Source organism: Sander vitreus, chromosome 2 (assembly GCF_031162955.1).
Source record: "Sander vitreus isolate 19-12246 chromosome 2, sanVit1, whole genome shotgun sequence".
Classification (NCBI taxonomy): domain Eukaryota; kingdom Metazoa; phylum Chordata; class Actinopteri; order Perciformes; family Percidae; genus Sander; species Sander vitreus.
Genome location: NC_135856.1, coordinates 4,851,568 through 4,873,682, shown reverse-complemented (window position 1 = coordinate 4,873,682; position 22,115 = coordinate 4,851,568). Strand labels below are relative to the sequence as shown.

Below are 22,115 nucleotides of genomic sequence, written 5' to 3'. Positions count from 1 at the left end.
AAAGCGATATTACAAAATTTCATTTCAGACATTTTTTTTTACTTGTTTAATCGTATATTACAGTACTTTGTGAACCTTGACCGTGACTTGGGTAAACTCATTCCAAGCACCGAAACAATTCGTACAACACGTCGTAAGTTGGTTTGTTTTCTAAAAGAGATTTGAGAACTTTCAAAAAGCCAACATCAACGTTTCAGCTTTAGCGCCAAATTATCTCTTTACACATCGCTCTAGAAAAGATTTGGGGCGTCACTATACGGAAAGCTGAGTTTGTTCTGAACATTTTGCTATGAAACACACGGGGATCAGTTATATGCAAATACCTTTAAAAAGGTAAATTTAAGACGATATGTGAAAATGCCCTCAGACCTCAGAGGGTTAAACAAACTCTGTGAAGGTTCAGCAGTTTCTCTCACTTATAGGAATTTTAAGTAATGACGACAACGCTGTCGGCGCGTCCACATAATACAAGCCTTCCGTGCTCCTCCACGCAGTTGCTAGTAGCCAAGGAGGACACGGAGGATTAAAAAGCACGATGGACTCTTCAGAAGACGTCATTATCTTCACTCGAGTTTCTGCGCACGAAAGTCGCCGGACAACAACAATCTTCTGAACATAGTCATACTGAGAAATACAGAGAGAGTTGTGTGGAGCTGATAGTCTTAATGAGCTTTGTAGCAACTCATTTGGCAACGGCTTGAATGTAACGGACGTTCATTAATATCAAAAAGTTGTGTTTAGTTAAGTATTTATGACACCGCTGCAAAGCCTACTGCATTTGTATCAGCACACAGATTCGAAAATTGTGTCCGCATGTGCTTCTCTTCAGAGGTGGAGGCCGAGCCAGCGAGGCAGCCGGGGGAGCGTCCGTCGAAGCGCCGCTGTTTCTGGGAGTACCGATGCGCTCGAGAATCGGCCACGAAGAAGAAACTGGGCGGAGACGTCCACTGGTCTCTGTCCTGGAGCTCCAGCACTCTACCCAGCACACTGTACCGCCGAGAGGGTGAGGGCACCGCCGCACTGACTCATTCACTGTCAGGCTGCTGGAACAATGACACCATTAGCCCTTGGCTTGTCTTCCATTCGGCCATGCACTTGTTGTGAAAATCGACACTTTTTCTGCCGTTTTTTTTGTCTATTTTTGGCGCTTTTTTCAGTGTTTTTGGCACTACTTATTTTTACATTTAACGCTTCTTTTCACTACCATGTCTAAACCCCACTAACACCAACTTATTACCACTAGTTTTATACTTACTTTTGAAATTCATGGTCAATAAACCTCATTTATAGAAAGTTATACCTAATCCTTGAATTAAAAAAAAGCAGAAATTATGAATTATTTAGACTTAAAGGAAGGATAATCAGAGAAGGGTATATGTCAACGTTCAGTGAGGATGCTGTTTCTAAACTGTTTATTTTTTTTAAACGCTAATTCTTTTGATAAAACGGCCAAAATTCAATGAAACTAGAGATCCGATCTTTTGTCGTACTTGCAAAGCGCGTTGTATGGAGTCATCCGTATTTTTTGGGTAATTACAATTAGGTAGTTAAAAAGAAACCCAGATTTCTGATATAGAAATTTTGAAAACGGGTCAGTTTTGACCCAAAGACAACACAAGGGGTATGAGTGGACAAGACCCCCTATTTATGGACATTTTCATTAATGTATGACATTTTAAAGCAGTCACAAAAACCTATTAGTTGTTGGTCAGACAGAGTAAGCAGTTCTGCATTCTGATGAACTGATTAATTTAAAAAGACAACTGATAGATGAATTGTTAGTTGGAGCCCCAATCACACAGAGGAGAAGCTGGAAATGAAAGTGTAACGATCAACTGAACGAGAGCCTTTGAGCAGCAGGAGTCATTACAATGATATTCACACTGCAGCCAAAAGTGTCCCCATTTCTTTTCTCTCATGTGACACAAATCGGATCGGGACCCTCAGGCATGTGGCCTACATACAACTTTTATATGTCAAAATCTGAATTTTTCAGCACTTTCCTGATAAGTGAATCTCACATCAGGCACAACTGTAGCTGTGCAGCAGTTTTGGCAGCCTTTGTTCTTTAGAAGAATCCGATTCGATACAGACCATTAATACAATAAAATCACAAACTGCTGCCTCAAAAATGAACAGTTAAGATTGCCACATATGTATATAAATTCTGTAACTGCTTCTTCTAACATTTCATTAAAATCTTAAAAGCTAGGATGCCATGTTGTAGCTGCACAATTACATCAAATTGAAGAAATCTGGATCCATTTATAAAGATTTCTTGGTAACATGATTTGGCAGCTTGACCAAGGTTTGTGGATCTGGACAACGTATGGCTGCACGGCATAAATTTGGAATTACGGGCACACTGGTCGGTTTTTGAAAAGATTGAAGATTAAAGACTTTTACAGACAGGTATATTGAATTTGTTCTATTTTCCTTTTTGTCCAGGCAAAAAAGGGCGCCGCAAAGCTCGCAAGACGGACGCCAGCGACCTGACGCCAAACCCCCAGAAGCTCCACAACATCGGCGAGCAGCTGCAGAAGCTCAACGCGGCCATCGACGGCATGGGCCCGGTCAACGACCTGCCTGCCGTGGCCCGAGCCCGGTCCCGCAAAGAGAAGAACAAGCTGGCCTCCAGGTACCAGACTCCACTTACTGTCCTCCTACATCTTCTGCACCTAGTCAGGGCCCTTGAGACTTTCCGTATTGATTCATCAGGCGTGAGTGGGCATTTTAGTTTGGCTCTCGGTGTCAGTAAATCGTTTGCAGAGAGAGAAAAAAATAGAAGAAAATCCTGCAACCCTCTGTGGTTTGGTATCTGCGGCCTTTAGCCTTCAAAATCAGTTTCCAAGTATGTACTGCATTTATAAAAATTGCGATTAGACAATTGTATAATAATTCTTACAGGCCTAATAATGCATTGAGAAAAACATCTCATCTTAGTGGAAATAGTTGATTTGGCACAGTTGATTTGATTTGGAAGTCAAGTTAAAGAAAATGGTCTTATTTCCATTTGTTCGACGCATCTGATTGCCACTCTTCCCCAGTCAGTGGAACACAGTGTACCATACTAAAGAGGGCCGTTTAAAAAAAAAAAAAAAAAAAAGCCAGCCTCTAAGGAAACTGCCACCCCAGGCACATGTAAAGACATTTAAAAGATGTCCCTCCTTGATGATGATGTAGTACACACAACACCAATCATGTGACAATGTAGGTCAAATGAGTGTATTTCTGAGTTGATTGGCGCTTTTTAGTGAGTGGACATGAGCAGGATGGAATACATGAAAGGCAAGATGGATGGAAGCAGAGAAGAAAAAAAACAGCAGAGGAGATGAGATGGAAGGAGGCAGGATGATAGGCTGAATAGGAGGAAATCAGGGCAGGATGGAGTTAGAGAGGAGGGTCATAGAAAGTTCACTAGGGAGAGAGGGAGGAGGAGAATTTGGAGGAAAGGATATTATTACAGGCAGTTTAAAGAGGAGAGGGACTCTGGGAATGTCGTATTATTCCAAACATATTAAACACGACAGTAACACATCATCGGGTGAAAAGTTGAAGGAAAGCATGAACTAAAAAAACAGAAAAGAAACAAAAGAGCGAAAGTAAAATGTACAGTTGAAGTCTCTGTGTACTTCACACTGCAGTGTGACTGAGTTCATGCTTTTATTTAATATGCAGGGATTTAATCTGTGGAGAGATTCACATCTTTTCTGTGCAGCATGAGAACAGGTCAGAGTTCCCAGTGGGATTATGCCACTGCCTCCAGTCTCTCCCCATTCTTTTCCCAATCTTATCACAAACAAGCTGCCCGGGGCGTTCAGGCGGCGCAGAGAAAAAAACAAAAAAAACACTCGCCCAGTTCTTTGCTGTGGTGTCTCCAGCTTAGCCAGACGTAAACACAGTTAACTGTGGAAAGATCATGTGCTGACAGTGACTTACAGGAATACTCCTATCATTTTTGGAAAAATACGATTAACTTACTTTGTGTGTTCAGTACAAAAGACTGGAAGCAGGTGGAAAGCATAGCTCCACCTAGGGCTGGATACCGAATTCAGTACTTTTTAGGCACTGACCGAATTGCCTCTAAAGTATTGAGTATCGAAAAACGCCTCGTCATTCAATACCCGATTTTCAATAGAGCTCAACAGTGACCGCCCACTTTTTTACGGCTCTGACTCCGGAAGTGTTTTTCCCCATTCAATTGTTTCATTGACGTTTCGAAAATTGCTTATATATAGAGTTTTAAGTCTGGAACCAAGCCAACCAGCTACGAGATGAATAGTGAGCATAACACATTTGATACGGCGCAAAAAAAAACATTTTGAAAACGGCAAAAAAGGCAAAGGTACAAGACCGTGTACAGAAACTATCATAGACTGCAATGGTAGAAGCTCGCTCTAGCCGTTCACGGTTTTGCGGGTACGGTAAATGTTTCTATGGTAACAGCGAGTTGGACCAATCAGAGACGTTGCTGTTACGCTAAGGATTGTGGGTAGTGTAGTTTTTCTCCATAAGATTACAGATAAAACATGTTTTTTCTTAAAACAAGGTTGATTTCGTACGGACTTCTAGCTTCTACAGGAGCAGAAACCTTTGTTTCACAACCACGTAGCTCGGGGTCAGTCTACCTCGGACGGTTTAGACATTATGACTGATATTCTAAATCCTTATGGAGAAAATCAATGGGATTTTTACTTCCGCAGTCGGCTGTGGGCGGGACTGTTGAGGTCTATACCCAAGGAGTAAATCTCATCAGCGTCAGTGAGCCAGTAAGCACGCAGCGTGCTTCTACTAAGATCTCAGAACGTATGTGATTGGCTGTCTAACGTCACACGTCGCAGAGGCATGCAGGAATAACTGTTAAGCACAGAGACGGGGATCACGTAGTAGGAGCTGAAAATAAATCAAAAGATTTGTGCTGCAATGTGTTATGTTGGTTTTATAAAGTTGGTATCGAAAACGGCATCGTTTAGGAACCGTGTTGTCACTGTGTTGGTATCGGTACCAGTATCGAATATTTTTGAACGATACCTAGCCCAGGCTCCGCCAAAGGTGTCTCAAAAAGCTCAAAAGCTCTTGTACGCATCGCGTAATACTCAGAAAACCACGCCCACGGGAGGGGAAAACAATTGGCAAACCAACTACCGATTGAAGCAGTGGTAGACCGGCAACTTCCATGTTCCGCGAGGTAAAATGTCTGTTGGGTTTGAAGAGAGCAAAGATTAAAGCTACAGTTCCCCGTCAGAAAGAGCTGTCTGATGACAGCAAATATAGCGTACACTAAAACTGATATTGTTTTTCAGATAGTCCTTTTTTTTAGGTGTCTAAAATTTGTTTTCATGCTGCCACCCTCAACAGCAGTACATGCTTAGCTTCTGTGTCAGGACTCCTGCCTGCTTTAAAACACTGACTATGGATAAGTACCCCATGCTTTCAATACTTTCACTTCAAAAAATCCGAGCTATCCCTTTAAGGACAGCAAATAAGCATGTTTACCAAAATGTTGGAGTATTCCTTTTATAGTTAATGAATCAAATTGTTTGTCAGAGAGCTGAATTCTCCAACCCTGTTTTATAACTTCCCCCTGCAACATTGTTCAACATCACAGTGACACAGCTGTCCTTCTGAGTCATTCTTTCCCTGCAGACACAGTCACACACCTCATCATGTGATTGGTTGCTAGGTTTGATATTTTTTTGAAGACTCAGGTTTGCACCTCCCAAGGATGTTAAAGACAAACCACAGCGCCCATTTTCCAAACCCCTTTCAAGTACCAGAAGCTTTTAATTTGGTGAATATGTTTTTCCTAGCTTCCAGACAGACAGTTTCTTCTGCTCAGCAATTAAATAATTTTGAAGCTGTAGGTGAGCCATCACATTTAACAGCGTGACTTCTTTGGGTCTATTTTTGGTTTTGCATTGAGAGCAGACTTAGCCTGGATCAACGGAAGTACATTTCCTGGATAATGGATGAAGGATGTCTGCTCTCTGTGTGTTGCCGTTCTCAAAATACCTTCGCTTCGGGAAACGACTAAACACTTTAAAGGTGCTCTAAGCGATGTTACGCGTACAGCACATACAGCAAACATCTCCTCACTATCCGCGAGCTGCCTGTCCCCTGAACACTCAAAAAAACGCGGTCTCTGTAGACAGCCCAGGCTCCACAAATGCCAATAAAAACGAACTGTGCCAACCTGCACCACCAAACATAACAAACAGTCTTCCAGCGTTCCAGCCAATAACTGACAAGAAGGATTTGGGTCTGGGGGTTGGGGGGTTAGTGCGCGGAAGGGAGGGGGTTGGGATAAGGAGGAGGGAGGGGCGAGCTAGCCTCCGTTTAGTTTGACAATACTTCGAACGTCAACAAGAAGTGACATCACCCAACATCGCTTAGAGCACCTTTTAAGCTAGTAAGCTACACGCTGAAAATGGCAAGTTTTGAAGGAAATTTGGATCGTGCAACAAGGCAGGCCTGCTTGGTTCTTTCGGGGAATGATTGTAAAGATTAACAAAGAATATGTTTACGGCATTTCCTCTCTAATTGGGACGTTTTGGGACCGATTGGGGGTTATTGCTGTGGATGAAGTACACACGGAGATACACTGCAGGGCTCGACATTAACTTTTTGAGGCACTTGTCCTTTGGACAAGCACATTTACATTTCACTTGTCCATGCACAAAAGTCACTTGTCCGGGTAAAGATTTATCATTTAATAATAGATTTTTTTTGTGTGTTTTGCTAATGCAGAATTCGAACAAACCATTGAAAGCATCCAAACTCTATCAACATTAATAAAATTCAGTTGAAACTAACGTGTCCCAACAATAGATTTAGAACAAGAATAGAAAAAAGGATCTCCAGGTTCCATATTACAAAGTAATACATTGCACGCCGGTGTGCAGTGTATCACCAGAGGTAGTGGTGACTTGAACTTCTACTATATCTAAAATAATTTTGTAGACATAATGGATTTTGCCACTAAATGTTGGTGTTAACTTTTTTTTTCCTACAATTTCACTTTCTACCTGGCAGAGGCTGATTTACCAAGGGAGCCTTTAAAAGGTGTAGCTACTTTACAATTGATTATTAGTGGATATTGAATCCGGCAAGTCGCGGAGCTGAGGTTTTACAATAACTGACGGACAAACGAGCAGCGGAGTAGTAACGCTACGAGGCAGAGAGCCGGCCGCTAAATGAGTCAAATTAACTTCGTGCTTCATCCACACAAAGCACATTGCTATCGCCATGAGTGACATCTGTATTCGGCTCGTTTTCTGTGAACGATGTGGCGAGGGGGATAAGGCGGAGCTAGCAAGCTAACGTTAGCCAACTAACGCTGGCTGACTTGCTGGTTCCGCGGTGCTTTCATGTTGCATCGCTTACAGAGAATGGGCTGAACGGCGGGCTGGGTCTAATGTTAGCGGTCCGTTGACCCGCTACCGCTGGGTCTAACGTTAGTTAATGTATTCATTTCAAATCGGTAAAATAAAATCGGTAACATGGACGTAATGAGTGGCACAGAACGTGAAGTAACATGGCATTTTATTTTGTTTGAGTTTTAACTTGTCCAGTGGGGCAAGTAAATTTCTCTTCCACTTGCCCTACAAAAAAATCAACTTGTCCCGGACAAGCGGACAAGCCTTAATGTCGAGCTCTGCACTGGTAAGAACCAATAACGTTTAACCATGTATCATGTACCAGCTAATTTTAAATAGCTCACGTTACTGTATTGTGTGAACAGTTAACTTCATTTAATATTGTATGTGGCGTTTTCTTTTGCGAGGTGCAAATATTCCACCTAAACAAGTTTTTTCCCGAGACTATTTTGCAGAGCCACCGTCGCTGCGTCCAGAGCTTAGCGCCACCCAAGACGATTGTGATTGGTTTAAAGAAATTCAAACAACCCAGAGCGTTTTTTTTTTTTTCTCCTATCCTGTAATGTTATCTGTGGTGAAGACAGACCTTACTCCACAGCGCTGTGGAGATAGGTCTGGCAATGTGAGACTAGTTTTGACTAAACTCTTCTATTGATGGTGTATTTTACAGTCTTGTTGGAAGGTAGGGAAACACATTTACACATTAAAAAAATCCTGTGGTGCATGTTGGAACATCCCGGTAATGATTAGGAACAGCTAAATTGTTGTGTTGTCGTCGTCCACATCCTCTTTAAACCAGCAGGGAATGTGGTACAAATGGAGAATTTACAGGAGAGGGGGGGGAACACAGAGGAAGTAGTGTGTCCAACCCTACTGGTTTGCAAGTGTTTTGTTTCCTGAAGTTTGGTTTAGCTGACTCACAGCTGCAAGAAAAAAGAAATGATCTGCACGCTGTAGAGAGCAGTCCCCGTGAGAGGCATGAATATTTAACAGGCATTAATTGATTCACTCTCTGCTGCCTTCTTTCAACACCAAATACTCTGAACCGGCCGTATCCCGTCAGAGTCGTCGTGTCAAATGGTAGCCGATGAGCGGAGGGTCGAGGGAGGCTTCCAGTCAATCTCCCTCACAGTTTAGAAATAAATCATCCACTTATCGCCCTCCAGCTGCTCTCCGCGTGAACCCCGCAGACTCACTAACAGCACCACGTGGAGAATGGGAATACTAGAACAGGGTCTCCTATTCCAGAGAATGACGGTGCTCTCTTTCCCCCATCTGTTTTCCAGGGCCTGCAGGCTGAAGAAGAAGGCCCAGCACGAAGCCAACAAAATCAAGCTGTGGGGGCTCAACCAGGAGTATGGTCAGTACTGCACATTGCACACATACAGCACATCGAACTGCTATTTTAATTTTTTTTAATTTTTTTTTTTTTAAACTCCAACTGAAGGATTATGTTCTTCTTACTACTTTGTAGATGGAGACGTTCCTGCTGGCATTATTGAATTTGTTTAAACCAAATTGGATGAACTCTGAAATGCACTGCAAGGCTGTGCTTCTTTATTCATGAAAAGTTGGAGGTTTAAAGTTGTTTACCTGACCGTGAGGATTCACTCAATATGCCAAAGCGCATGATTCAGTGTCGCCATTCTAAAGGAAAATAAGGTTGGTCATGTGAGAGCAGATTAAGGACACTAGCCTCTTTCACACCGAGATTCCGCAATAGCGCCGCAGTGAAGGCCGTTATGCCGGCTTTGTTTATTCACACAGAACCAAGCGAAGGGGGCATAATGCCGCCACAGTGCCGGTTTTTCGGGAGCAAAAGAATCGCAGGCAGTTATGTGCTTGTGGTTTGTTTTTTTACCCTCCATAGTGTTTTAAAACACTTACTTGTGGCAGCAATAGAGGCAATGCCATTTCCTGTTTCCTGTGCCGGACTCTCACACTAGAGCTGAAGATCTTTGGGTTCGGTCTTAATTTCTATCATTTTACACGAGCTTGGGCTGGGCTCGTGCCAGTCTCGTGCCGGGCTCGGGCTTGCGCTCCGGGTTGCACGGTAATTGAGTGGATGCTGAGGAGGTGAAACGGAGGCAGGTATAGCCTACGTTAGTCATGAATAAATAATGTTAAATGTATAAATTACTCATTCCTGACAAAAGGCAAAAAAGCTGTGTGCGTGCGCACATTTGAATAATGTCGGGCTGTAAATGGGTTCGGGCTTTTAAAAAGCTGTCAATCAAAATGTACTTGTTGGGCTCAGGCTGAATTCTGTCGGGCTCGGGCTTGTCGGGCCTAAGTTTTAAGGCCTGATTCCAGCTTTATCTCACACTGCCTTACGAGTCTTATCGCTGGTTACATGACTAGGCACCGCAGCGTGACGTCGGGTTGCATTTCTCCAAAAGTTGAATTTGTCTCAAAATTTGCAGTTGAGGCCCCCACCGCTGCAGCCTAAATGCACTACCCCCCCCCAATTCTAAATAAATAGAAAGACCTTTGTTTTTCGCCGGACCGATAACAGTCAGTGTAAATGAACGCTAAAGGCGCAACAGTCTATACATTACCTACATAATGTCTTGTTTTTCCAACTAAGAAGGTTTCCTGTTTCTCCTCACACTGTGCTCCTCTGATCTCTGAATTACCACAACGCAAACATACATCGTGTTTGATCACCGTCAGCCCCTGACAGATCCTGATGCACCGTCTCATTACTGATCTAGCTTATAGATGACTCTCATGAGCCTCACTCATGAAATATTTAACCTCTGCTGTGTGATGTAGCACTTCTGTTCTCTTTCCCTCAGGGTTGATGTCCTTTTTCATAGAAGTGTTATAATTTCTTCTGACGTTGGCAGAGGTGCTCTTTTATTTCAGGCATGCCTCTAATATAATATTCTGATACTGAAGAACCCAGTTTATTTCTTACGGTGTGAATTTGTCTACATTTTACAAATAACCTTGTGTTCAGCCGTGGACTCATTTAAAGTTGATTTATCGGAAATCAGGTGTCTTCAGCAGAAATGTAACCACGTTAAAGGCTTTTCTAGTGAGGAATACCAAGTTCCCAAATGAATAAATTGAATTTTACACACAGCAGCAGTTACAATCATTGAGGATTGAATCGCAACGAAGCCAAACTGCTCATTTCGCTAACACATCTCATGGCTGCGGAGTGATGAAGCTTTTATAATTAATAAGAATAACATGCAAATGAAGCTATAAACTACTGAGAGAGCATCTTTTCAAGGCCACTTTGAAGATGCCCTGTTTAAGAAATCATGTTACTGCAGAAACCTGATAGTAACAAGATAATCAACACTTCTACTCTGCCAAATATGTCAGCCCGGTCCGCCTCCTCCTTCCCCCTCTTCCTCCTCCTCCGGTTTAGTTTAATCTCTTTGAATTCAACCCCAACCAGCATCCAACTGTCTTTGTCCCTCTGTCCTTTTTAACATTCCAGTCATTCCTGATTCCCGGGCACGGAAGGCTTCCAGTTGCGGCTCCCTCAAACTTTTTGTCCCACTGGCAGGAAGCCAAAACACACACAGGGCTCAACCTCACACATCCCCCTCGCTTCCTCTTTTCCTCCTCTCCCTCCTGTGACACTTTTTTTTTTAAAATTTTTTTAATTATTCTATCTCATTCACTTGCTCCCTCCGTCCTTTCTCTCCCCATCACTGTAATTTGCATCTATACAAAACACGGCCTACATGCTCAGCAGCAGTTTCAACAGGAAAGTAAGTGTGTGTGTGTGTGTGTGTGTATTTAACCGCTGATGTGTTTAGTTTTTAGGCTTGTTTTGTTTAATGAATTGGTGGGTGAAACAAACGGTGGCAATATTCTTTAAAGTCAGGTATTGGAAGAAAAAAAACAAAAAAAACGTTTTGGCTTCATTGAAAAATGTCATTATATAGCCAGCCTCTATTTAGCTTGTAGTATATTTCTGTGGCACTGCTCTCCACAGGATGAAACTGTCAATAGGTGACTTCATTGCAGATGTTTTTCATCATCTTAGAATAGAATAGATCTTTATTGTCATTGTTTTCAACAACGAAACACAGTTTAGCAGATCTCAATATCACAGTCAAATCTAATAAAATAAGTAAAATATAAAATAACAACAAAATAGAACATTTAGGGCGCCTTGGTAGCTCACCTGGTAGAGCATACGCCGCAGTAGCCACGGGTTCGGTTCCGACCTGCGGTCCTTTGCTGCATGTCATTCCCCCTCTCTCTCCCCTTTCATGTCTGAGCTGTCATATCTAATAAAGGCATAAAATGCCCAAAAAATAGAAATATAGATATAGTAAAATATAACAATCAAGATAAAGCAACACAATGTGGCGGCACTATATACATAATGTTATTGCACTTCCAGTTTTCGGGGTTTATTTCACAGGAAGGAGGTGATGAGAAGGGAAGGGTTTGTGCTTTTGTCTTCTAGCTGTGTTATACCTGCTTCATCATCAGGCATCGGTTTTCTTTTTTGAGATCGGGGGAAAAAAAAGAATCTTATTTTGTTTTTCCGTCGCACAGAGAACCTGCTGGGAGCGCTGCTGCGGATCAAGGAGGTGATCCGACTGCGGGTGGAGAGCAGCGGGGAGGAGGACACGGACGAGCGAGGGATGACCCAGCGCCTGGAAGACATCCTCCGAGACTCCAGCGGTGAGACACACAAACACGGCAACTCCCCAAATCTTAAAAAGAAAAAGCATGTGTTTTGTCCTGTTATGAGATAAATACAAAGATCCTCCAAACCACTGACGTATCGCTGGTTACAAATGGTTGTGGAGGTTCACTTTAACATTGTTAGCATATAACATGTTTCATGTAACGCCATACAAATTAGGGCTGCACAATATATACGTTATCATCATGGCAATATCAACTGGCGCAATAAACACATCGCGAAAGGCTGCGGCATATCGTGAGATTTTTTTGTGTTAGAAGAAAGAAAATATCGTTAAAAAAAAACGCACTTTAAAAATGAAACTTTTTTTTAGTGGTGCCTCTTATATATATAGAGTTAAGCAGAATACTGAAAACAGCAGAAATGCAGAACTGAGGACACTTTTAATATCTGTTTATTTATCGCAAGTAATATCGTTATAGCGATATTCAACAGCGTCATCGCATAGTTTCCTCATATCGTGCAGTCCTCATACAAATAGAAAGCTTGAAATAGGTAGTAAACTTCATTATGTGTATTTTGTTCCACTGATTCCACATTAACTAGCTTCTGACTAAACTGTGTGCAGTCCACTTATTCATTCGGCTTTACGTTTTCTGATTCTGAAAATTGTCCTCTTAAAGGTGCAGTAGGTAAGCCTTATAAAACTAACTTTCTGTCATATTTGCTGAAACTGACCCTATGTTCCCGTAGAACTACATGAAGCAGGTAGTTTTTAAATCCAGCTCCTCTGGCACCACCTACAGCCTGTAGTGAGATTTGCAAAAATCCACCGCTCCCTGTTCAGATGCACCAATCAGGTTTTTTGCTAAGTCCTGGATCTTCGTAATCCTACCTACAGCACCTTTAAGTTGTCAATTTTAATAAACACGTTTATCACCAAGTACTTTAAAAAGGGGACGCTCGATGGTGTTTTTTGCCTCCACCGGCGCCTTCCAGGCAGCTAACCCTAACCCTAAACATAACCATTGGTCACAACAGAGAAAGCGGCATTGCAGCCACTACAGCAATGCTTCTTTTAGTTTTTGGGTGTCTGTACTCGGAGCTATTTTATAAAACATGAAATATTCTGCCACATTCACGACTGTCTTTTGAGGAGCTATTTCTGTTTTGTCCTTTTATCTTTCCATCGCACTGTCTAATTTATTTCCATGGCAACTGCAGGTCCTTTAGTTGCCGGGCGGACCAAAGACTTTGTGCAGAGGATTTTGGCAGCCAGCGCGGGCGGTCAGAACCGGCGCAAAGAGCCCCCGCAGGGAGTGGATGAGGTGGCGGGTTAAACAAAACTCACCCAGCATCCTCCCCTCCTCCTCCTCCTCCTCCTCCTCCTCCTCCTCCTCCTCCTCCTCCCACCCCTTCCCCTCCCAGCACCAACCAAGCAACCTGACCTGACCAAGCTTCTCTGCACCGCCTGCACTCCCACCATGTACACATTTCGAGTAGGAGCGAAGAGATGACGAGGTGGAGATGCTGGGGGAGAAAGAAGGAGGAAGAAATAGCCTAAACAAAATGGGAGTAAATTGACACCGTGCTCCTGGTCCTCTCCTCTCCAAAACAGTAGCCGTCTTCACCGCTCTGTCTCTGCAGACTGCACCACAACCACCACAAGGCCAGAGCTGCTGCTGCTGACGTCTGTGTGTTCTGTCTGTCTGTCTGTCTGTCTGTCTGTCTGTGTGTGTGTGTGTGTGTGTGTGTGTGTGTGTGCGTGCGTGTGTGTTGGACATGTAACATACTGTATGGGTGTATAGTGTTCCTCTCTCCCTCTGTGTGCTGTATTCGTACCCCAGTGTGCCTATGAATAGACATTGCACTGTTTTGTAGATGGTCGTAGTTGTCGGCAGGGGGGCCGGTAGTGAGGCGAGGGCGAGGGGGCATTTGAGGATAGAGGAAGTGCTAAAAAAAAAAATAAGGAAGTGGGAGGAGCCCCAGGCCTGGAAGACAAAGAAGTAGGTGTGTGCTTTTTATTAAATTTTTTATTTGGCTGGGCTCCTATAGAAGCACTGCATACCATTCGGATTGCAACGGCATCTAAAAAAAAGTCAGTAACAAGTGACGGGAGTCCAGCTGTTAATGGAAACTACAGCGCATTTGTTTTTGGGGGAAAAAAGAATAACAATAACCCTCCCATCCACCCTCTTTAACTCCCCCTTCACCCCATCAAAATGTAAGCAAAGTAAAAAAAAAAGAAGAGAAAACTGCACCTTAATTCAAACTGACCAAAGATACTGCTGAACCACTCAGACACCAAAACCTCTCACTGCTTCAGATGCTGCCAACCATTAACACATCGTTCTGTTTTGGGAAGTGAGGGAGGGGAATATTCTCATTGTTGTCATGTTTACCCCACATGCATCCTCAAAGGATGAACTTTTAATCCCCTTTACTAAATGCACTACTATCATGGACCTGAGAGGCCGTGGTGTGACAGACAGACAGACAGACAGACAGGAAATGACTGTCAGCTTTTTAGCTCTGCAGCCTGGGGTGCTCCTTTTTAGCTTCTCTGCAGTGGCTTTATTTTGATCCACGAAAAGGGAAGTGTCCTCAATAACTTCCCTCAAGCCCTCTCCTCAACCCCTGACCAGATTATGTAGCGCACCTTCCTGAATTGCAATGACAAATAGAGAAAAAAAAGTAATTGTAGATCTAGAAAGCAAATATGTTGTTTTTTTTTTTTTATTATGATTTTTGTTATTTGGCAATGCCACACAGCCCACATAGTGGGTGTCTTGAGAGTTTTGAAATTTGCCTTTCTTCTGTGGTCTTTGCTGACGCTGTAGACCAACCTGTCCAAGGTCTCTAAATGTTGTTGGACGTAAAAAGAGAGAGAGAGAAAGAGAGAAAAAAAATAGTCAAGGACCCTTTGAATTGCACTGTGGTAAGAGCAACTAAGCACCTTCAAAGAGGGCTTCAGATCCTCAAAAAGCAAAAAAAAAAAAAGAAGAAGAAGAAAAAAAAAGGCTCTTGGCACCTTTTGTCTAAAGACAGATTGTTTGAGAGGCTTGTTGTGGGCGCTTAGCGCTTTGTTACCGAGCGGTCTCGGTTTGTTTCAGTATGGTGCTACTGTATGATGAAAAAAAAAATATGAAAAAAATAACAAAAAAAAAAAAGAAGAAAAAAGGCAATGCAAACCTGAGCGGAGGCATCAGGCAGTAACTGCTGACTGGGTTTTGGCCTGCGAACATGTGCTGTTGTAGTAGGCAGTTTGTTTGCATAATGACGCCTTTCTGAAGTGCCTGGAGCTTAAAGCCACAGGGACCTGTGTTATTATGCCTGACCTTGAACCCTATTACGAGGGAAAACGTAACCCATGACTTCTGCTCCCAGCTTGGCCTCACTTGACTTTACTCCGAAGAAAAAAAACTGCCGGCCTGTGTCGGGTCCGATCACATAGTACAGCCAAAAAAAAGTCAACCAAAATATATTTTTTTTTCCTTTTTCAGATTCAGATCCATATGTGAAAACAGTAGCTGGCACCTGGTTTCTGTGAACATCAACTCTGGGAAATATAAGTGTCTGTTTGCTAAGCAATTCCCCCCCCTCCCCCATTTTGTATTATTTCTTTATTTTTTTTCAACCTTGACGAGCTCCCGTCTGGGCTGCGTTCCAAAAGCTGCTGCGCTTTAACATGCCCTCTCCTATGGAAAACTCCATTTCCTGTCTCAACCAGGAGAGCAGGGGTGAACCTTACACTCTTCACCTCCTCGAGGTCTCACTCGTGGTCATTTTTATTTTTTTTTATTTTTTTATTTATTTATTTTTTTTAAAGCTGTGGACGCCAGAGTTCAGGGCAGTTTGTCTCCCGTTTCCTTTTTTAATTCTGGGAAATGTGGCACTTGGTTGCATGAGTATAGAACTGTACTGTAAACAGGAGGATTCCTGGGTTTCATCATGCAGGTCTGCTGCTGGTGAACAGAGCTTTTTTAAGCTCTGACGTGAAAAAAGACAGACTGACAGTCTGACGATGCAGCAGCACGAGGCTCTGAAGTCACTGAGTCTTTTTAAACATCACCACAGAAACCTGGTCAGGTTTTCATGTGATCGTTTTCCAGCAAAAGAAAAAAAAAAAAAAGACAATCTAGGACAAAGTAGAGAAAAAGACTCCACCCGTTTTGGTTAAAGGTGTAGTCTGCGCCCTTTTTTCTGCTGCGGAGAAGTGGCTCCCTAACCTCCGTTCCACTTTCTCCCGAGGGCTTGGGAAGCTGGCGACGCTGCCAGCGCAGTCACAAGATCAGGAATCTCATGCTGGCTGCAGCTTCCTTCACGTGCCCTCGCGCAACAACAAACACAGAGAGAGGAAAACAGCAGGAAACGACTGTACACATCAGTAACGTTTAAAATGTTCCCATCTGTCACCTCTGAGGAGAACGAGGTCTTTGGGGTTTAAGAGAGATTCCACTTTGAATGCACGAGTTTGTCCTGATGTCGTCTTTGCTCCAAAGTGGTGTCATGTGACAGAAAACGCCATCTGCTGTGTACATTCGTCTATATGCCAAAAAAACTACTTAACACAGCGAATTCCTGCCACAGATCCAAAACAACAAGCAAGACATGATGAAGCCGGATTTTCGAGCAACTTGTGAGCTCTCGCTCAAGGCTTGATTTGAAACTGTAGCATTATTCCTCTTTAAGGAAACACTTTTGTACCATGAATTGTTTTCCCCTTTTAACTGTAAAGCTTTAATGAGGAGTGACCAGTTTTGTTTGGCAAGGCCACTTGCTCTCTGCTCACATTCCTGAGTCACTTTCCCAGAAAGTTTCTGTTTATGTGTACCTGGAAGCAGGAGGCAGATATGTGAGGGGGGTGGCGCGGGAGGGCACCTGGAATGACTCAAAGATGTCTGTTGTTTGGTCACTGTCTCTGTAGCTGCCTACGTGCATGCTGGTCATTACAGGGTCAACCAAGGAACCGCTGGGTTTTTAAAAGAATATAGAACTGATACAGAGAGTAAACAGTCCTGAAACTCTGCCTGATGTGCTCACTGGCTTTTTTTTCGGAGAAAGAGAAGGTTTGGATGGACATTATCAATGTGCCAGTGTCCGCCAATGAAGTTTACTTGCAAAAAGACACCACTCTCACGTCCGTGCAGTAAATATGCAGCTACAGCCAGTAATCTGTTAGCTTAGCTTAGCATAGCATAAAGACTGGAAACAGGGGGAAACAGCTAATTCGGCTAACCGCTAGCTGAGACAGCATGTAATAACTTTAAAAGACCCTCAAACCTGAAAATAACCGTTAAAATATATAACAGTTGTTACGTCAGTTCTACTTTACTTGTGCTCATTTAAAATACAATCAATCAATACTTGTCTTTATTGTTCTTACTGTAAAGTCTTAATTTAGCTCTAGCCTGCTTTTCCCAGTGTTTAGTTTGAGTTAACGTTATTTTAGACTGAATCAAGCTGTCAGCTAGCGGTTAGCTGAATTAGCTAGCGTTAGCTTCCCGGTGGAGGCTAACCATTCATTCCATACATCCATGAGGCTAACGGCAGACCGCTACAACCATGACAGATCATGCAGTGTCGTAAATCCCATGGCTGTAGTAAGACATGAGAGACATAATGAGACATTACGACAGCGGTAATGGACAATTCCGCTTCCAACCTGTAGGGGGATCGAAGCGGGAAAAGTGCTCTGGTGTTGCTTTATCCAGGGCTCTCAAGTGTCACGCATTGAGCGTGACAGTCACTCATTTCGGTCTTTTGTCACGCACTCCCGCCACACATTGTATTTCTCACGCGGAAAAACTATAATATATTTAATATGCCGCAGTGCCCAAAATTTCTCTGGCGCGCCGCTCTCGCTATGGACCCGGCAGGAATCAAGCGCGTCTGAGATCTACCGCATCAGCAGAGCAATCACGTAATGCACAGCAGACTATGGTGCAGGTAGATTATTTTCTGAAATATAGTGACTATTATAACTTTATTTTTCTCAAAATATCACGACTCCTCCAAATCTCAGAGAACCCAGATATATTTTGAATGTGCACAAAGTTTTGAACATGAGCAGAAATCTTGCTCAAACTTAATAATATTACAGTCCAGGGGTTTATTAATACATTAAAATGACTTAATGTATCATTGAGGTGAATAATTGTCATATGCACATTTAAGGAGGTTACTTCCTCAACAGAAGATGCAAAAGAGGAGGGAAGAGTAAATGATGTGTGTGGTGACTCAGATATAATTAGAAAAGTCGAACTACAGGAGAATAAATAGATGAAAGCGATACAGAATGCCTGAGAGCCTTATTGCAATATATTCCATTATGTTTTTATATTTGGACTGTAATCGGTTTCCCTTTACATAAAGATATTTCCAGCATAAATTGATTCAGAAAAAGGTAGAAATAAGTGCATACAAATTCACCAGAATGCAGGAAATGAAGTGTTTAATGCTCAAAATGTTCTGGGGGAGGACCCGCAGACCCCCCGCTTCATTAGTCACCATGCGGATAGAATGTCACTCTTGCCTGTCTTCAAAACTTGAGAGCCCTGTTTAACTGCTCCTCAGATCTCTGCAGGGTAAATCCAGACAGCTAGCTAGACTATCTGTCCAATCTGAGTTTTCTGTTGCACGACTAAAACAACTTTTGAACGAGCAGATAATCCACCAAAACACGTTCCTTTCCGGCGCCGTTGCTCCATCTGGCGCTTAGAAGACGATTGTGATTGGTTTGAAGAAATGCCAATAAACCAGAGCACGTTTTTCTCCCATCCCAGAATGCTGTGTGGACTAGCCAGACCCTCCTCCGCAGCGCTGTGGAGGAAGGTCTGGCAATGCGAGACTAGTAAGCTTTAGGTGCTAGCTGTTTCCAGTCTTTATTTTCAGCTAACCGTCTCACTAAAGTGGCTTCGTCGCTTCGAAAAATGCTTCCGGTGGACATTTGAAGCGTGGCGGTGACGTGACAGAGACACATTTGGTAGACATCTGGGGGCTAGTCAGTCAACACAAAATTGGGATGAAACAACAATGTTGCTAATCAATGAATCATTCGAGTCACTTAAAACAAACGTTAGCTGTTTCCAGCTTCTGTTATATTAGAATTTGCTGCATATCTTTGTTTTACATAATTTCAAATTCAATACCTTTGGAGAAACAAACCGTTTGAAACCCTCAACTTTGGCTCTTGGAACTTGTGATTTTTCACAATTTTCAGATATTTTACAGACTAAACAATAACAAAGATGCATTGATTGTTGGCTGCACCCTAATTGGCTAGATAGGTTTGACAGTTGTCTCAATGCAAAGAGGCATTTCCCTTCAATTTGTGCCGGTGCTGACATACTTGGGTTTAAGATATTGACAGTTTAAAAATAGTCCCTGCTGGGAAAACTCTAAGTTGAGTCGATTAAGACACACGGAGACGTAGCGTTGGAGTGACTTGGACCGGGAGGAGCTGTTGGCCTCCCTCCCTCCATCCCTTCACCACCTTTCATGGGAGCGCCGTGTGGTTTTGGACCGGGGGCGTTGTTGACCGGCGAGCTGAATAGACCCATCAGTAAGCCTACACTGGTGGGACGCTGCTGACCTCCCGGTGCCTGTCCTCACTCTGCCTCAGCGCTCACATTGTCGGAGACACTGGGGCTTCTCCAGTTTCAAAGGCCGCGGGCCTCCGGGCAGAGGAGTGCCGGGGGAAACGGCACTTAGCTATGGCCTCGGGATAGTTTATCCCAAACCTCTTAATCCCCCCCCCCCCCTCTCCCCTGTCACATTCTGACAGCTGCAGAGGACAATGAGGAGCAATCGCTGCCGCTTGCTGCTGCAGCCTGCGTCTTGAAGCCCCGTATCTTTTTGTCTCTGACCCTGGAAGCCTCCATCTGGGAAGAAGCCTGATGGGGGGGGGGGTAGGTGTCTGTTTAGACCCGCTGGTCCACGTGGAGTTCTCTCATCAGTGAAGCCGAAGTGTTGTGGAACTGGCTGAAGCTAGCTCCAGTTTGTGCCTCTCATGTTTCCTCACTACATTCAAGTCACAAAGCTGAGCGTCTGTTTTTATGAAATGTATAGATCTCTGGCGATCTTTCAAAAATCCCGAAGGTCATTTAAAGACCCTGAAAAACTTTCTTTATGTGAGCGATGAGATCCCTACATGTACTCAGTGGCGGTTTTAGACCATTTTAATGGGGACGTGCAATTTTAGGGGTACCAGATATGCCCAAAACAGCATGGGCTTACCATGTCTGTAAAGCAGAGACTTGTGGGTACCCACATAATCCGTTTTAATTCAGATATCTTGAGGTGAGCGGTCAAGGGACCCCTTTGTAAATGCCCATGCCAGTTTTTCCCTCACCAGATTTTAGCCTAACTTTGGAGCATTATTTAGCCCCTTTATTGACATTTTAGCATGACATGGATGGTACCAATGGATGCATTAGGTCATCTAGTTTCATATGATATCAATATCTTCACTATTATATTATTATTCTGCAGTGGACAGAACCAATTTGGATCCAAATAAACAGAAGAGTTATTGATGATTCGAATACCTGCAAATACCTTCCCTATTTTGGGAAATGCTTGGTCTATATTACATTTAATTAATTCATGATTATTAGACCGTTGCAATCAATTTGCACACAAAGTTTTTGAATGATGTATGGCATCGTTGGTCTGCTTGACTGCTTTGAATTCAGGCAGCCAGACAGCACAGTTTTAATGTTTAAAAGAATAGTTTGACATTTTGGGAAATCCGCAAAAAACATTCTTCCTGAGAGTCAGATGAGAAGATCGATACCTGCTATCTCATATCTGTCTGTTAAACATGAAGCCACCGCCAGCAGATTGGTTAGCTTAGCATAAAGAATGGAAACAAGGGGGAAACGGTTAGCCTGGCTCTGTCCAAAAGGTAAGAGAATCCACCTACCAGCACCTCTAAATGTCATGAATTAACATGTTACATCTGGTTAAATTCGTGAAATACCAACTCATGAGAGCCTAATCCATAGGCGGAATTCACTGGGGGGGGGGGGATAATGCAATAATCAAAACTGTGCTTTTTTTCCAAGGTTTTTGTGGCATTTTTGTCATATTTGGAATGCTTGTGTCTGGGTTTTTTCCGATATTTTTTCCGCTTTTTGTAACGTTTTTGGACAGTTTTTGTCACCTTTTTCGAAGTTTTTGACGCTTTTTCCGGATTTGTCACCTCTTGACCTTTTTGCTGATTTTTTTCACGTTTTTAATTTTTTTAATTTTTTTTTTTATGTTTTTGTCGCTTTTTTCAATGCATGCATACATGTCCGGGGACCTCCCTAGATAGATGGAGATCTCCCCCCCCAATGTTAAACCCAAAGTTACGCCCTCGGTCTAATCTACCGACACACATACCACATGTTCATTTAGCAGTCTGTTCTACATGAACAGTGGGTGGTAGAAGGTTTTAGAACAGGGCTGTTTGCATTTTTTGAAACGTCAGCCAGAGATTTGAAAACACAGGTGCTCGGCTCTGGATCTCAAATGTAACGATGACACACATGCGAGGCAGCTGAGACGCACCTTGTGGCTTTAACCAAAACCAAGTCAGTCGTTTCTGTCGGGATCAGAGGCCGGCATTGGATGTGCTCAAAACGCGGCGTCTCGTTAGAGAAATGAAATGATACCTTCTTGGTATTAAAGGAAGCCTCCCCGTGGGGAGAATAAAGACGGAGTAATCACATCCCTGCTGGCTCTTTAATCCATCTGAAAACATGTCGAATGATGGCAGGAATGGAAAACCAAGAGACTAGCAAACATTCCACAATAATAACCATGTCATATAATGTACAGCAACCTTTACTTCTCTTCTTCCTTTTTCTGTCCGTCTTTCCGTAACCACAATACTACAGTAATACTTCGGACCTGTTAACACATTAACACATCTTTATGTACAATTCCTTCGTCAGTATGTAACCTTTAAGAAAATAGAAAAAAACAAACAAAAAAATACAAGAAGTGCCGTACAAATAGAAGCCTAATATTTTTTGTTTTTGTTGTGTGAGTGTACTGTACACCTGTATAATGTATATTTTAATATTTATATGCAGCTGTTGTATTAAAAGTATATTTTTAAAATAAAA

General features: G+C 42.8%; 1 protein-coding gene across 10 annotated transcripts in view; it reads left to right on the top strand.

Moving 5' to 3' along the window:
- LOC144533002 (uncharacterized) overlaps window positions 1–22,115 on the top strand; it is a 42,666-nt gene extending 20,551 nt beyond the window's left edge. For 9 of the 10 annotated variants that reach the window (XM_078274069.1, XM_078274031.1, XM_078274012.1 and 6 more), the window contains 5 exons: window positions 830–1,003; window positions 2,449–2,638; window positions 8,663–8,736; window positions 11,907–12,035; window positions 13,225–22,115. In XM_078274069.1, the coding sequence (XP_078130195.1) occupies window positions 830–1,003; window positions 2,449–2,638; window positions 8,663–8,736; window positions 11,907–12,035; window positions 13,225–13,340 (683 nt within the window). In that variant the 3' untranslated portion in view covers window positions 13,341–22,115. The remainder of the gene's footprint in view (window positions 1–829; window positions 1,004–2,448; window positions 2,639–8,662; window positions 8,737–11,906; window positions 12,036–13,224) is intronic. The other variant, XM_078274095.1, reaches the window with a different exon arrangement.